The sequence below is a fragment of the Ovis aries genome, chromosome 21, assembly GCF_016772045.2.
Source record: "Ovis aries strain OAR_USU_Benz2616 breed Rambouillet chromosome 21, ARS-UI_Ramb_v3.0, whole genome shotgun sequence".
NCBI lineage: Eukaryota > Metazoa > Chordata > Mammalia > Artiodactyla > Bovidae > Ovis > Ovis aries.
Window position 1 is genome coordinate 41,630,257 of NC_056074.1, and position 15,248 is coordinate 41,645,504.

The 15,248-nt window shown below is 56.9% G+C and overlaps 1 protein-coding gene and 1 long non-coding RNA gene across 6 annotated transcripts in view; both read left to right on the forward strand.

Moving 5' to 3' along the window:
• The first annotated feature begins 188 nt into the window (after window positions 1-188).
• Window positions 189-7,968, forward strand: SSH3 (slingshot protein phosphatase 3). 4 transcript variants are annotated; one of them, XM_042238222.1, is made up of 14 exons: window positions 189-355; window positions 874-914; window positions 1,433-1,664; window positions 2,612-2,730; window positions 2,812-2,883; window positions 3,221-3,286; window positions 3,372-3,560; window positions 3,642-3,735; window positions 3,982-4,110; window positions 4,190-4,236; window positions 4,946-5,170; window positions 5,378-5,578; window positions 5,669-5,960; window positions 7,026-7,968. In XM_042238222.1, exons 1-14 carry the CDS (start codon window positions 290-292, stop codon window positions 7,296-7,298), a joined length of 2,046 nt encoding a protein of 681 aa, XP_042094156.1. In that variant the 5' UTR covers window positions 189-289; the 3' UTR covers window positions 7,299-7,968. The 4 variants fall into 4 exon arrangements, with proteins under 4 accessions (XP_042094156.1, XP_027815100.1, XP_042094157.1 ...); XM_027959299.2 differs by having other exon boundaries at window positions 5,024-5,170; XM_042238223.1 differs by having other exon boundaries at window positions 877-914.
• Window positions 7,969-10,741: 2,773 nt separating this feature from the next.
• The window catches only part of LOC132658375 (uncharacterized), a 30,322-nt gene continuing 25,815 nt past the window's right edge, over window positions 10,742-15,248 (forward strand). For both annotated transcript variants that reach the window (XR_009597948.1, XR_009597947.1), the window contains exon 1: window positions 10,742-11,087. This is a non-coding gene — a long non-coding RNA (uncharacterized LOC132658375). The remainder of the gene's footprint in view (window positions 11,088-15,248) is intronic.

The following is a 15,248-nucleotide window of genomic DNA, read 5'->3' on the forward strand; positions in this document are numbered from 1 at the left end:
GCTGGGGCCCGGAGCCTCACCTGCGCCCCGCCCCCGGCCCCGCCCCCAACGTGCTTTGAGGGCGGGGGCGAGGCGGAGACGCGGAGGGAGGGGCGGTGGCCACTGAGTGCCGGCTCCGCAGGCCGGGCTGGACGGGTGTCTGGCCCTTTAAGGTCCGCCCCGAGGAGGTGCCAGGCCCTGGTGGCGCCGGACTCTCCTTCCTGGTCCTGAGGGGCAGGGACCGTCTGTCCGCGGGGCGAGGAGGGAGGGCGCCGCGCCGTACCGGCCCAGGGGCCCCCGGCCTGGCCCTATGGCCCTGGTCACAGTAAGCCGCTCGCCCCCGGCCAGCGGCCACTCCACGCCTGTGGGGCCCACGGTGAGTCTGGCTTGGCTGTGGTCCTGCCCACGCAGTTGGCTGCCAGTTGGGCCTGGAGGAGTGCTTGCTGCCCACGGGCAGCCTCCCCTCAAGCCTAGGGGTGTGCGGAGGGGGCCTTCACGCCTCAGGCTGGAGCGGCTTGGGGGAGATCTTGAGGCAACCGGGAACTCGGACCAAGGCAAGATCCGGAGCCCCGAGCGCCTGCGGAGGCCCTACCCTGCTCTGGGCCCAGACCTGGGCCAAACCCTCAGGCATCTCCAGCAGCGCTCCCCCTCCCTTACCTCTGGCTGCCGGCCTGGACCTGGGCCCGGCTCCGCCAGTGTCTCCACGTGGAAAGTGGACTGGAACAGAAAAGGATCTGACACCCTTTCTGGTTCCTTTCCCCACTGCGTGGGCGGGGCTGGGGGAGGGGGGACGAGGGAGGGGGGCGGATCCCTGCACCCCCAACCCCAGCACCCTGAACCTGGGGAGGAGTCCTTTCCCACCGCTTCACTCTGCCCTGGGGGCTGCCTTCTCAGCAGGACCAGGTGTCCCAGCGCAGAAGCCGGCTCCAGCGAAGGTGAGCGCCTCTCCCTACACACACACCTCCATCCAGCCACCAGGCTTGGCCACTGCCCTCTGGGAGGACTTGCAGCCAAAGCCAGCTACTTAGTATGTGGGGACAGAGTTGCTAGTGGGCACAGCTGGCTGCCTTTGCTTCCATCTTCCCCCCAGTCAGTTGAAGCTCCTTCATCCACTATCCTGGCCCTGGCTCTGGCCAATGGCAGGGCCTGAGGACCCCTGGGGCCCCACCAAGTTCACAGTTATTTATTGAGTTAGGCAGATGGGAAGGGAAAGTTGGCTCGAGGCTTGAGAGCCGCCAAGGCAGTGGTTCCCAAAGCACTGAGGTGGCATCACCTGGCAACTGGGTAGGGATGCACCTTCTCAGGCCTCCTCTCCTGGCCCACTGACTCTTTGGGGATGGGGACCAACACCTGATTTAACAAATCCTCCAGGTGGTTCTGGGGGGTTGACTCCCCTGTCCTGAGAGGTGGGATGGGCCATCACGGTGTCACTTTTCCCCTGCTCCCCTTCCAGGCAGAGCTTTGCAGTACTCCGAGGGGCTGTCCTGGGACTGCAGGATGGAGGGGATGATGGAGATGCCTCCAGGCCCAGCCCAGAGCCAGCGGAGGAGCCCCCCGGGGAAGGGCAGCCCCACGGGGACCAGACAGACAATGGGCATGGGCCCGCGAGTCCTGGCAAGCAGGAGCAGAGTCAACACGTGCACCTCATGGTGGAGCTGCTGAGGCCACAGGATGACATCCGCCTGGTGAGGCCCTGTCCAGAGCCCTCTGGTCACCTGAAAGGGGAGAGCCACTCCTCAGGTGGGAAGGGAGAGTGGAGCAGAGCCCGTGTGTGTTTGGAGAGCAGTGATGTGAGGGCAGGGGGCACCCTGGGGAGCGTAGAGGTTACCCAAACCACCACGACTCTGCTGTTTCAGCTAGAGTTGTTTGAACAGGCCGAGGTGGTGTCTTCAGGTCTCTGGAGAGAGCTGGTAAAGGATGGGGAGGTTTGTCCCACCTGATCCTATAGGGCAAGATTAGGACCAAGAGCAGGGAATTACCCAGAGGCGGGTTTCTGTTCAGCCAGCACAAGACCTTCCTGACCGTGTGAGGTGCCCACAAAGGGACTGGTACTCAGAGGGGCCTGCTGAGCACCCACCGGGGGCTGGTGTCCCGGAAGGGCCCCCGTGAGGATGGGACACAGGCGACAGAGTGAGAACCAATTCCTGGATGCCTGTGGAATATCTCACTGTCTACAGCAAGATGGGAAAAACAAGACACAGTCAGTCTTATAAGGCAGAATTAATTCCAAGGAAGCACCACCCTTTATTGTGAGATTGGGTCCCTAATATTTCTTTGGTAACAAACATTTCTCGAATCAAATTATGGTAATGGCAACTGGAAAGGTGTTTTTTACACTTCCTTCCTAGCAGGAAAAAAAACAGGGGTGATGTCATGCCCACGCTCCCCTTTTTTCCCCCATATATATTCCCTTTGAGAAAACTCTTTTTAAACATTTTAATGGACCACGAAATCCCAAAGCTGGGAACTACTAGACTGTAACCACTGATCTGGTGTCTGGGGAGGGAGGCATGGATGCAGGGGGAGCAGGTGGAGATCTGTTCCCGACCCGGATATGTGTCGGGTGGGGGTGGGGAGAACAAGGCCCCTGGGCCACTGTGACCCCAGGCTTCTTCCTTCCCATCTTCCCCAGGCAGCCCAGCTGGAGGCGGCTCGGGCCCCCCGGCTCCGCTACCTGCTGGTCGTTTCCACCAGAGAAAGCCTGAGCCAGGATGAGACAGTCCTTCTGGGCGTGGACTTCCCTGACAGCAGGTGGGAGCAGGGGGAGGAGGAACAGGAGGGCCTGGTGGGGAGGCGCTGGTGCTGATGGACCTCGCCCTCTGTCCCCGCCAGCTCCCCCAGCTGCACCCTGGGCCTGGTCCTGCCTCTCTGGAGTGACACCCAGGTGTACCTAGATGGAGACGGGTAAGAGGTAGCACCCGGAGGAAAGGGACAGGAGAGAGAGGGGCCAGAGGGTGAAATAACCAAGTGTGATGTCTGCCCGGGGGGTTGGTACTTGGGAGCGCCTGCAGAACTCCAGGCTGGGCCTACTCTCGGCTCCACCTGAGATCCACCGTGTGAGCCTGGGCGAGTCACCTAGCTTCTCTGGGCCTCAGCTGCCCGACGTCTGCAAACAGGGCTTATTTTGAAGCTCAGATGATGTGTGTATATTCTGAGGACCAGCCTGGTGAGGTGGCTAGTGGGTAGCCCTCTCAGAGGCGCTGTTCTAGAGCCAGGTCCCACCGCGCCGGGTCTCCCACAGGGGCTTCAGCGTGACGTCCGGGGGCCAGAGTCGGATCTTCAAGCCTGTCTCCATTCAGACCATGTGGTAAGGGATGTGGCTCCACCGTGGCCGCAGGGTCTGGGGAGGGCCTCTGGGAGGACGGTGTGACCCAGCCTCCCCTCTGTCCCAGGGCCACGCTCCAGGTGTTGCACCAGGCATGTGAGGCGGCTCTCAGCAGTGGTCTTGTGCCAGGGGGCAGTGCCCTTGCCTGGGCCAGCCACTACCAGGACAGACTGAGCTCTGACCAGAGCTGCCTCAACGAGTGGATGGCCATGGCCGACCTGGAGTCTCTGCGGCCTCCCTGTGTGGAGCCCAGCCGGTCAGTCCGGGGAGGGGGCTTGGGGGGAGGTGCCGCAGCAGAGAGGGGAAGGAGCCCTGCACTGATAGGCTTGGGTCCCAGGCCCTCAGAGCAGGAGCAGATGGAGCAGGCGATCCGGGCCGAGCTGTGGGAGGTGCTGGACACCAGTGACCTGGACAACGTCACTTCCAAAGAGGTGGGCCGGGTGTGGGGATGAGGGGGGAGCTGGGCCCTGGGTGGGGGCCCTCCGGCTGGGTGCCAGAATGGTCCCTCATGGAGCCTTCCCTTTAGCGCTCCTCCTGTCTGAGCTGTTCCCACATGCTTGGCCTCAGCTTCTCTGCTGTGATGGGACGCAGTACTGACTTCAGAGGCCCCAGAGGGGAGGGTGGGGCGAAGGAACCGTGCAAGGCACCCCAGCCTCGCCTCACTGGCCTGTCTGCAGATCCGCCAGGCCCTGGAGCTGCGTCTGGGATGCCCTCTCCAGCAGTACCGCGACTTCATCGACAACCAGATGCTGCTGCTCATGGCCCAGCAAGACCGGGCGTCCCGCATCTTCCCCCACCTCTACCTGGTGAGCTGCAGGCTAGGGGTGGGAGGTGGGGACAGCCAGAGCCAGCAGAGACCGAATGATGAGCTCTCCCCGTTCCCAGGGCTCAGAGTGGAACGCAGCCAATCTGGAGGAGCTGCAGAGAAATAGGTAGGGTTTCGAGCCCTCTCAGGACTGCCCACCCTCCCTCTTCCCCAAGGGGAGACCTGGCCAGAAACTCCCAGAATCCTCTCGGCAGCTAACTCTGCTTCCAGCTCTGCCCTGGGGCTATTCCCCTCCTATGGGCTCAGGCTGGGACAAGGGAATAGCTACCTTGCTGGTCTGCTGGCAGCTCCCTGGTCCCCTCTACCCTCTCCCTAGCTGTAAAGCAGAAAAGCCCCTCTCTGCCTGACCACGTCTCTTGGAGAAGGAAGGGCCCCTCTCCGGCTGCCTGCTCCCGACATTTCAGTCCCTTGTCCACCATGGGCTTTTGGGAAACCTATGACAAGGGTCATAGGTTTTAGCTCTTGCACATCCCTCCAGGCTCAGCTGAGCTCAAAAGCCCTTCTCCGGGGACTTCCCTGGAGGTTCAGTGTTAAGCCTCTGCACTTCCAATGCAGGGGGTGTGGGTTTGAGCCCTGGTCGGGGAACTAAGATCCCACATGCTGCACACTACAGCCCCATACCACTCCCCCCACCCCCGCCACAAAAGCCCTCTCTAACTGACTTCTGATGATAAGATAAGGACTCGTAGCCTGCAGCTACCTGGAAGCGAGGCAGGGGCGGGGAGGGGAGGACAGTACTCAAGCCCAGTGGGGTAAACCGATTTGCTCAAGGTCACAGTCACCTCCTCTTCCCACTGCAACTGTACCACCCCCAGCCCCGACCCTGACCCTCAGCACCGACGCCCTCAGGGCGCGCTGGCTCCAGGTCAGCCTGGCTCATGCCTGGGCTGCAGGGTGAGCCACATCTTGAACATGGCCCGTGAGATCGACAACTTCTACCCCGAGCGCTTTACCTACCACAACGTGCGCCTCTGGGATGAGGAGTCGGCTCAGCTGCTGCCCCACTGGAAGGAGACCCATCGCTTCGTGGAGGCCGCCAGGTGGGGCCATTACACCCTGCCGCCCGCCCCACCTCAGCCGCCTGCCCTCTGCGGCCCATGCCAGCCGCCCTGCCCTCCGCTTTGCTGGCCCTCAGGGCCCTCACCTCCTTCCCCTCTGCTCTGGGAGGCTAGCCCGCAAGCTACCCCGCCCCCACACGGCACAGTGAAGGGTGGGGAAGGGGAAGCTGACCGCGTGTGGCTCCACAGGGCGCAGGGCACCCGTGTGCTCGTCCACTGCAAGATGGGAGTCAGCCGCTCAGCTGCCACAGTGATCGCCTATGCCATGAAGCAGTACGGCTGGAGCCTGGAGCAGGCTCTGCGCCACGTGCAGGAGCTCCGGCCCATCGCCCGCCCTAACCCTGGCTTCCTGCGCCAGCTGCAGACCTACCAGGGCATCCTGACTGCTAGGTATGCGGTGGGGGGTCAGGGAAGGGGGCGTGCGGTGGACGCTGGGGGTGGCCGCTGGGTCAGGAAGCTGACTCAGGGCCCCCCTCACAGCCGGCAGAGCCACATCTGGGAGCAGAAAGTGGGTGGGGCCTCCCCAGAGGAGCCCCTGGCCCCCGAGGAGCCCCTGGCCCCCGAGGTGTCTACACCATTCCCACCTCTTCAGCCACAACCGGGGGGCAGTGGGGAGCTGAGTGTCGTGGGGTCAGAGGACAGCCAGGCAGCCCCAAGAGAAGCGCCTGGGTCACGGCCCCGTATCAACCTCCGTGGGGTCATGAGGTCCATCAGCCTCCTGGAGCCACCCTCCGAGCTGGACAGCCCCTCCGGCGATGCTGACCTGCCAGAGGTGAGGCTGCGGCCATGGGAGGAGCCAGGCTGAGGCAGGGTGGGGGCCCGAGAGGAGGAGGGGGCAGATGGCGGGAAGACAAGAGAGTCCAGGACTGAGGCTTGGCTTGGCCCTGACCAGGGGGCTCCTGAGCATGCGGGCCATGCCCTGGTCTGCTCCTTTTCATCTGCTCAGAGCAGTGGAGGAGACACAGGGAGGACAGGTGACCCCGTTCTCCACGGGAGCGGGAGCACAGCCTTGGGACAGGGCCATCTGGCTGGCTCCACGGCCGAACAGCCCTAGGCTGGTGGCTGCAGGCAGCTCTCAGCCTGAAGAAGGGACTTGCCTCCTGAGGCTCAAGGCTGCCCAGACTTGGGGGAGCATCCTCCCCAGGCCAGGAGCTGCGCAACCAACTGCTGAACCCAGATGGGTGTGGACGACCTCAGCACCCATTCCCAAAGCAGAGGGGCAACCCATCGAAGGGTGGGCGTACAGAGCGGTCACAGCAGTCACACAACCAAAGTTGTGGCTGGATAGCTGAGCACTCTCCCTCTGCTGAGAGCTGCAGGGCACAAGTCTAAGACCAGAAGCTGGCCCCTGCCTTGCGAAGTCACCCCCTCCCCCCGCCATGTGACTTGTGGCCAAGGTGGCTAACCCAGAGGAAAAAAAGAAAGACGGCTCGTCTCACAGAGGACGGGGACATTTGGAAGAGGCTTCCTGGAGGAGGCGGTGCTGGGTGTGGAAGGCTGGGGGGATAGATGGTTGATGGGGGGTGTCAGCGTTTCTAAAGGCAGGGTGTTCTCACTCAGCACCCAGCTCAGGGCCTGGCATGGAAGCCCTTGTGGCATACGGGACAGACTGTACAAAGCAGTGGGGGCAAGAGGAGGAGAGGCGGGCTAAAAAGGGCTTCTGGGGGCCACATAGGGGCAGGTGAGGAGCAGGGGCAGGAGGCCTGGGGTGCCTAGGGAAATCTGACCTGTGAGTAGCTCAGTGTTTCTGAATTCACTCAACAGACATTCTGCATCTACCCTTTTCACAGCCCTGCCCTGGAAAGACCTCCCTGACTCTATAGTCTCACTCTTCCAGGTTTTCTCTTCAAAAGAATCTTCAGATGAGGACCCTCCCCAGCCCTTCCCTCAACCCTCAAGCACCAAGGGAGGCCGGCAGGTCCGCAGGGGGCCTTGGCCTGCCCTGAAGTCCCGCCAGTCTGTGGTGGCCCTCAACAGCGCCGCCCTGGTGGCCAGCCGGACCCGGGCCTTCCAGGAGCAGGGGGAGGCTGGCTGTGTGTCCACACCCAGGCACCAGAAGATTGTGAGGCAGGCCAGCGTGGACAGCAGTGGGGAGGAGGGCGAGGCATGAGCCCCAAAGCGTGCCCCTGCCCCCTTAGACACAAGCAGAGGCGCCTCCCGGGGCGAGCACCCCTCAGTCCTGTCAATCTGTTCACAGTCCTCTTAGGAGGAGGCCGCAGGCTCCTGTCACTACAGCCTCAGCACCTACAGCCTTAAGTCTCCGACCCATGTCCACCTCTCCAAGGGCTCAAGATTTTCTCCATATTTGGGGATATGGTAGAGACTGAAGGTGCCTTTGCGGGCAACAGTACCCTAGCTTCATTCGCAACTGCTGCCTGAAACACACACTTGAAGCCACAGATGTAAAAAACAGAGTTTCCCAGTGCAGAAAGGCTCAGGCTCCCTCCCTCTCGCACTCCCGTCTGCCTCATCCCCCCAGCCCCGCCATTTCATTCCTGAGGCCCTCCAGAGAACCAGTGGGCCCGCCTGCCCCAAAGGCCGGGAGTAGACTCAGTCCTTGGTGCCCAGACCCCCCCGATGGGGCTGGCAGTCGGCCGGCCTCACGCGCCCTGTAAGCAGCCTGAGCCTGCTGCAGCCCCGGCGCCTCACCAGCACTGCACTGGAGCCCCGGGCACCAGGCCAGAGAGAGTCTTCTCTGTGCTTCACAGCCTCTGGCCCGTTTTTCATAGTCTTAATAGTGTCTCGCTTTGTACTCAGAAATAAAAAACATTTTCATACCATTTTCAATTTGATGATAAAGCCTGTCAGTCCACTCTTTCTCTGGTTACACGAGGAGTCTGGCCTCGTATTACCCCTTCCAGTCTCCTCACAGTTCCCAGGTATCTCATGACAGGCCCATGTGGGCAGTGGTGTGTTTGGGGTGGGGTGGGTGGGAGGAAGAATGGGGAAGAGAAGAGAGGAGGCCGGAGCTATCTCCCTCATCTCCCAGGGCAGGGCCTGGGTAAATGCTGGCTCCACACACCCCCTCAGGCAGGTCAGCAGGGGAACAAGTCTACACTGGGCAGGAGATGCTGACGCTGTTGGGGCAGCGGAAGGGAGTTACCTACGAGGAAATGGAAGCTGCCAGTGCCTATCTGGACAGGACCAAGCCTGTCCCAGAAACTAAGGTTCCTTTTGGACACTTGCTGCTAGTTCCTGAGCACACTTTGGGTCCCAAGAATCTTCCTGCTACAGTGCAAGAGAGCCTCATTTTCCAAGCCAGCCCACCACTGTCAGGGAAGGAGGCACAATGGCCCTTTCCTCTGCCAAGGGGTTCTTTCTGTTCAGTGGCAGTGTTCAAGAAAGAGTAGGCAGGCCCACCGCTGGCACTCCTTTCCTGGCTTCCCAAGATGATGCAACACGGTGCCCTATAACTCTAGTCTGGTTGGGGGCGGGGAGTGGGCGGGTGAACTCCTTCCCTCAGAGCAGACCTCACAGATGGGAGCTGGTGGCAAATGTTCTCGTTAATGGAGACTCCATGCTCAGCTCTAGGAGTGACTCTCTCACCCAGACCCTGGTTGGACCCCCAGCACTGCTGTAACCCTGGTGGACAGAGACTTGGGTTCTAGCCCTAGCTTTATCACTTGCATGTTACTTCACCTTAAGTCTCTGTTTCTTTCTGTAAAACTAAAGGATTAAACCAGGAAATCCCTAGGTCTCCCCTTCCTGCCTTGATATTTTAACAATACACGTCACCTGTACATTGACAGAATTCAGCCTCAACGTGCCCTCTAGAAGAGGAATCATTTTTCTGTGGGTAGCAGGTTCAGGATCACAAAGTGAGGTTCAGAAAAGCTAGATCTGACTCTTGAGCCACTAGGCTGATCCACCCTACTGAGCTGAGCCAAGAGAGGGTGGCCTGCCGTCTACAGGCAACCATGGTTCCCACCCAGGCTTCCCTTTCAGCAGTCTAAGGCCTAGGCTGGGGGGAAGTGGGGGTGACAACTCCCTGCCCTCCTGAAGTCTGCAGCTGGGAAGGCAAGATCCAATCAGGAACTCAGAGCTACGGGGCCCACCATAATCTACTGAGGACTCTGAGAAGTAAGAATTCACCACGTGGAGAAACAAAAATTGGAAGGGCAATTATCTGCATCAAAAATGCAGATAAATGATTAAGAACTATATGTATACTGGGAGCTTCCTGGTGGCCAAGTGGTTAGGATTCCAGGCTTTCATTGCTGGGGCCTGGGTTCAATCCCTGGTTGGGGAGCTGAGATGCCTCAAGCCAGGTGGCACCCGCACCACCTGCGCCAAAAAAAAGCACTATATGTATACATAAAGATCACACAAATTGCTAAAGGGGCAAAAAATACAGTATCTTAAAAAAAAGATATAAAATGAAAATAGTGTCTCCATCTGATCTTGCCCTCCAGTCCTTCACAGGCAACCACTGTTACCAGCTTGAATCCCTCCAAAAACATTCCACGCCTAAGTCATCAAATATATTTGTATATTCTTTTTAAAATATAAATTAAATAATTATTAACATCCTGCATTTTGACAATTTTTTTCATATCACAGAGTTGCACATCAATGCAGTAAGCTCTAATTTTAAAAATAGCCACACATATCCTCTTTAATGGTATCCATCATTATTTAAATGGTCATCTATCAATGGTGATTTGTTGTTTCGTTTCCATTTCAAGTAATGCTTAATTACCCTTGTATATACTTTCTTGTGCACACATGACCACTAATTTCATAGTAAGTATTTCTAGAATCGCTGAAGCAGAGGCTATCTGCATTTGTTTTAATTGCTTCCATTTATAAAATTTTATTTTTCTTTTTAAAAATTTTTATTTATTTTTGGCTGCTCCGCCTGGCATGTGGGATCCTAATTTACCGAGCAAGGATGGAACCCACGCCCCCTGCACTGGAAGCGCAGAGTCCGAAGCGCAGAGTCCTAACCGCTGGACTGCTAGGGAAGTCCCACTACGTGCATTTTTAATTCTAAAAAGCGCTACCTAATTTCCTTACCAGAAATTGCACTAATTTACAGAGAATGGGAATGCCTGTTATCTGCACAGCAATCATCTCATATAAACCTTGCAACACTCTCAGAGGAGAAATGGGAACCATTACAATTATCACCGATTTTAGAAATAAGGAAACCGAGGTAGCTCAGGTAGCTCCTGGGCCAGCTCCCACCTCCACATCGTTCTTCCTCCGGCGGGCGCGGCTCGGCCCGGCCTGAGACGAGTCACCAGGCAGGGCATCCCCTCCTCAGGGCAAGTTTTCAATTGGATAAGACGAAACGCTCCGAAGACCGCGAGCCCACCTCTTCACCTCTTCACCCAAGAGAAACTACCTTTCGACCTCCACGGCCTCTCCTACGCCGGCAGCACCCAGAAAGGGCCCAGGCCGGCCGGGGAACCTGGCGGCTCAGAACGCACTGCGACGCTGGGGCGCCATCTTGCGTCTGTCCTTCTGGCCGCCGGGTGACAGTCTGGAAACCACACTTCCCAGTGTGCCTAGCGCCTTCGCGCAGGCGCAAAGGCCTGCCCCCGTTTCCATAGGAACCTCACCCTCCCGGGTCCCGGTGGCTAGACTCTGAAAGTCAGTTGTCGGTCTCTCTGTGGTGCCCCGACGCCAGGACCGGGTCTATAGACTGTTGAGGGGCAAAGTAAGAGCCCGAGGAAAGGAGACCGGGTGGCCCTGCCTCCGGGCTGGGGCCAGCGCTTTCCAATTCTCCTCAGCGTCCAGGCGTCCTGGGGCCTCGGCGTTCTGAGGCGAAGGAGCCTGGGTTGGCGAGACCAAGTCGAGCACTGGTCTGCGCGGCCCTGCTGGTCCCACTCAGCACTTTGACATCCCCTGCCAAGAGCCTGCGAGCCGCCGACAGGTATTCCCGGGGCGCGGGCAGGTGAGTTGATGATTGGCGCTCCAGGTGAAGGTGCCGGTAGCATCCGGCAGGATAACTGACGCGCCGGGAGTTGGATCCCGCTCTGCCTGTGATGGATCAGGGACCTGCGCTCATGTCCCCCTCTGTAAAATGGAGTTTCGACTGGTACTCTTGTGCACATTGCCATTCCGTTGCAAAGCAGTTCCTGGCTCTGTGAGACCCAAGGAACATGTCCCTTTCTCTCTCTGGGCCCGTTTCCTCTCTCTAAAGTAAGGAGAATGAAGCAGATGATCCCTAAGGTCTCGTCAAGCATGTATGGGGTCATTGTCCCTCATTGCAGACCAAATGCAAAAAGGAAAAAAAAAAAAAAAAGGAACCTGTATGGTGTGGCCAAGAAGAGCCAGAGACACTTGGGTATGTGACTTTGGGCAAAGTGGCTACATCTCTTGAGGCTCAGTTTCCTGATTTGCAAAACTAGGGGTAATGATAGAACCATCTCAGATTTTTGATGGTTAAATGGAAGTGAGTTTTTAGCCTACCTGTAATAATTGCTGTACCCCATCCCAGCCATCAGTTCTGATATTTTCAAAAATATTCCTTAGCCATTGTGAAAACTTAATTTTAGGAGTCACTTCCTCCCAGGCTGATCCAGATGGGAAAACCTAGGCCTTCTTAGTCAAGGCTGGGTGTTACTCAGGGCTGGTGTATTTCTTCCCTTTAGCCTCAGTACAGCACAGGATTAGGAAGCAATCTTGAGGACCAGTGATGGACACTCCTTTGGCTCTTGGGGCTTTTGTGTCATTCTTGGCTGTTTTTTTTCAATGGCCCACTCTTCCCCAGAGATATTTCTCTCCCAGCTCTGACCCACCTGGGAGTGGGAAACTGCGTACCACACCAACAGACTGTTGAGACCAACAGCTGCTGCAAAGGAATGAGGCTGGCTCAGCAGCACCATCTTCAGGCTGGCTTCTAGGCCCTGCCCTTCCACAGGCCTGCCTAGGGCTGAACATGTGCCAGGAGCTGATGCTGCGCTGATGCTGAAGCGGACCACTCAGAACAGATGTCCAGTGACCTGGGGAGTGGAGAACTTCTTAAGGATCTGAGATGGAGCTGTTACTTGAGGAAGGCAGAACAGAGAAGATTGAAGGGAGAATGGCTTGAGAACAGGGCAAACCCTTCCAAGTCTTATTTAGAGGTCCCCTAGGATCTTCTGTTGCTCACAGAGGATGTGGTCATCCTCTGAACAAGGAAGCTGGGGAGAGGTTAAGTGGGTACAACCTAGGAAAGGATGGACCACAGCTGAGACTCCGTTTTCTCACTAGATGTGAGGTGGTGCAGGACGTCTGGGGGCCACAAGTGCTCCTTTTCCTGGAGATGTGACCCAAAGTGAGCTGTCACGCCATCTTCCTGGTAACGTGTGCGCCCACCCTGGGATCCTGCATGTCCCCTCCTTCCTGCTTCTGCAGTTTGCTGTACTGCCCTGGCTGCAGCTAAGCGCCTTCTGGGTGTGTTAGGATTCCCGTGTAGTGAAGCTCCAGGAAGCCTTAATTACTCCAGACCTGGTGCAGCTCAGGGCCGGCCTACGTCAACCTACTGCAGGGTCATGGTGATCTATTGCAATTTACAACAGCTGAAAAGTCTTAGGACTTTCACTTTCCCATCTGAGGGATATTGAGTTTTTAGGTTTAGGTCCGGAGAAGGCAATGGCACCCCACTCCAGTACTCTTGCCTGGAAAATCCCATGGATGGAGGAGCCTGGTAGGCTGCAGTCCATGGGATCTCGAAGAGTCAGACACGACTGAACGACTTCACTTTCACTTTTCACTTTCATGCATTGGAGAAGGAAATGGCAACCCACTCCAGTGTTCTTGCCTGGAGAATCCCAGGGACGGGGGAGCCTGGTGGGCTGCCGTCTCTGGGGTCACACAGAGTCGGACACGACTGAAGCGACTTAGCAGCAGCAGCAGCAGGTTTAGGTCACAGAGCCAGTGGTAGCACCAAGACCAGGGCTCTTTCTACAGCCTTGGCTGTCTCTGAAGGCGTGCCATCTGCCTCTTGATAAGGCCACAGTCCGAGGTTAACCTGCAGTTAAACCAGAGCTCTCCTTCCTCCCATTTCAGCCAGAATTCCCAATCCATTTTCCCCAGTTTTCCAGCCCAGCTTCTCTGTCATTGAGCATATTTGACCAGAGCCTCTCACTCTCACATCCTTGCAAGTTGCTGACGTGTTTCCATGGCAGCAGGTCGTACCAGTGCTGGCAATTCCTCTCCTTTCTCTGCCAGGCTTGCTGGTTCCCAAGCAGTGGCCTTGGAGGGTTAGGACATTTTAGGGAATTCTGTATCTGGGCTTGAAGACCAAGAATACGAAAGCTGTCTTCCCAATGGGTAGGGAGGCACGTTGGTAACATCTGCCCAGTGGGATTCCCTAGTCTGGGCAGTGATGTCACTCCCCACCCCACTGGCACCCCTCAGTGAGCCTTGGAGGTAAAGTTGGGGAGGCAAGAGTGGCAGGGATGGGGCATACAGAGCAAACCCTGGCTAAAGCAAGGCCCCACATGCTGGCCTAACTCAGGCCAGACATAATTGTGGAGGTTGGGAAACAGTTTGGGTGAAGAAGGCTGCCCTGGAAGCTGGCATGGGGAAAAAGAGCTGATTGTATGCACCCTACATTATTGATCTTCACACAGCCTGAGACAGCGTGAAGCTGGGCCTGTCTTCACGCCAGCTGTCTCCACAGGCCGCACTCTGCTGTACAGCTCATCTCTTGGTTTGGAGAACTGGCTCTGAGACCTCTGACTTTCTCCATGGCTTCCACTCTCACTGGTGGCTCAGCTCAATGCCTTGTCCAGTTCTGGGCACAGTCTGATTGTCTCTGTGTCCCAAATGTTCCTGCACTAGACTGAACTCTGCCTCGTGAGAATGTCCGCTCTCCTGCCGACCCCAGGCTCTTATTTCCTAAACAGAAATGGGACGTTGGGGAAACTGGGAGGCTGAGTGCCATGGGGATAGAGTAAATGGTTTTGAGGCAACAAATATAATTATTTGAGGGTCAGTGGGATGACTGATCTTGTCAGCAGAGATCCCCCCAAACCCCAGTACTGCTAGGTGCCCTGTGTGGCAGGTGTGGCTGGCTGGAGCAAGGCCTACAGGCTCTCCCTGCAGCCAGATATGCTTCGGGTGGTCCCTGATGCCCCACCCACCATCCTGCTGCAGCCTCCCCCTCACCTCAGCCCTACTATGGTCTCTCTTCCCTCTCCTCCCTCCACCCCTGGCCCACTCATGCCTGAGCTGCTTAGGAGGGCTGAGCTTGGCCTGCATGCTGGAGGACAGGTGCTCTCAGGCAGATACTTGATTCCTCTCCTCTTACAAAGGAAAAAGGACTCCGAAAAGAAAGGAAGTTAGAGCAAGCGGACAGAACTACCTGAGAAGAACTCGGGGTACCAGTCAGTTCTAAGGGCCTGCTGGACTCGGGGATGGGTTGTGGGGCCAGGTGAGGCTGGTCTAATGGAGAACTCTGTTTCAAGTTGGACCGCTTGACAGCCTGGGGGTCTGTGAAGGATTCATTTGACAGGAAGACAGGCATAAAACTAAACCCTATTCCTTTTTCTTATAATTCTTTTCTTCAAGCCTTGAGCTTCAAACTTTTCTCTCCTGTCGACTTTCCCACCTCCTCTATTTACACCCAGGTGTAAATCTCAGGGTGATAACCCTTACTTTTCACATTTAATCAGTTATCAAATTCTGTGGGTCCTCCACAAAACAGTTGCCTTTTATTCCCACTTCCTCTACCTAACCCAAGCTCCTGCTCCCACTCCTAGACGACTGTAATAGCCTCCTAACTGTGATGCCCTTTGGTCTGTCCAGTGTCCTGACTAGATTAATCTTTCAGGAGAATTACATCACTTCACATGTTACTCCCATGTTTATTGCCTTCTATGGTGCTGCTGTTGCTTGCCAAGTACAGTACACACTCTCTGTTCTTTTGTTCAAGGCTTTTCCCAGTTTGGCACACAGCCTACCTACCTTTCTGACTTATCTCCCAGAACGTCCTAGTATGCACCTTTGACTCAAATCAAACTAGATTACTCACTGTTTTTTGAAAACAACTTTTCCTCCCGTTAACCCTTGTTCCTGCTGTTCTTTCTATCTAGAAGTGTCCTCTGTCACATTCATTTATTCATTT

Excerpts from the sequence above, each read along its gene's own strand:
- SSH3 (XM_042238222.1), top strand. The coding sequence starts at position 290 with ATGGCCCTGGTCACAGTAAGCCGCTCGCCCCCGGCCAGCGGCCACTCC. Across the intron at positions 356-873 it reads CCACGCCTGTGGGGCCCACG|CAGGACCAGGTGTCCCAGCG; the intron begins GTGAGTCTGGCT and ends CTGCCTTCTCAG. Across the intron at positions 5,579-5,668 it reads CAGGGCATCCTGACTGCTAG|CCGGCAGAGCCACATCTGGG; the intron begins GTATGCGGTGGG and ends CCCCCCTCACAG.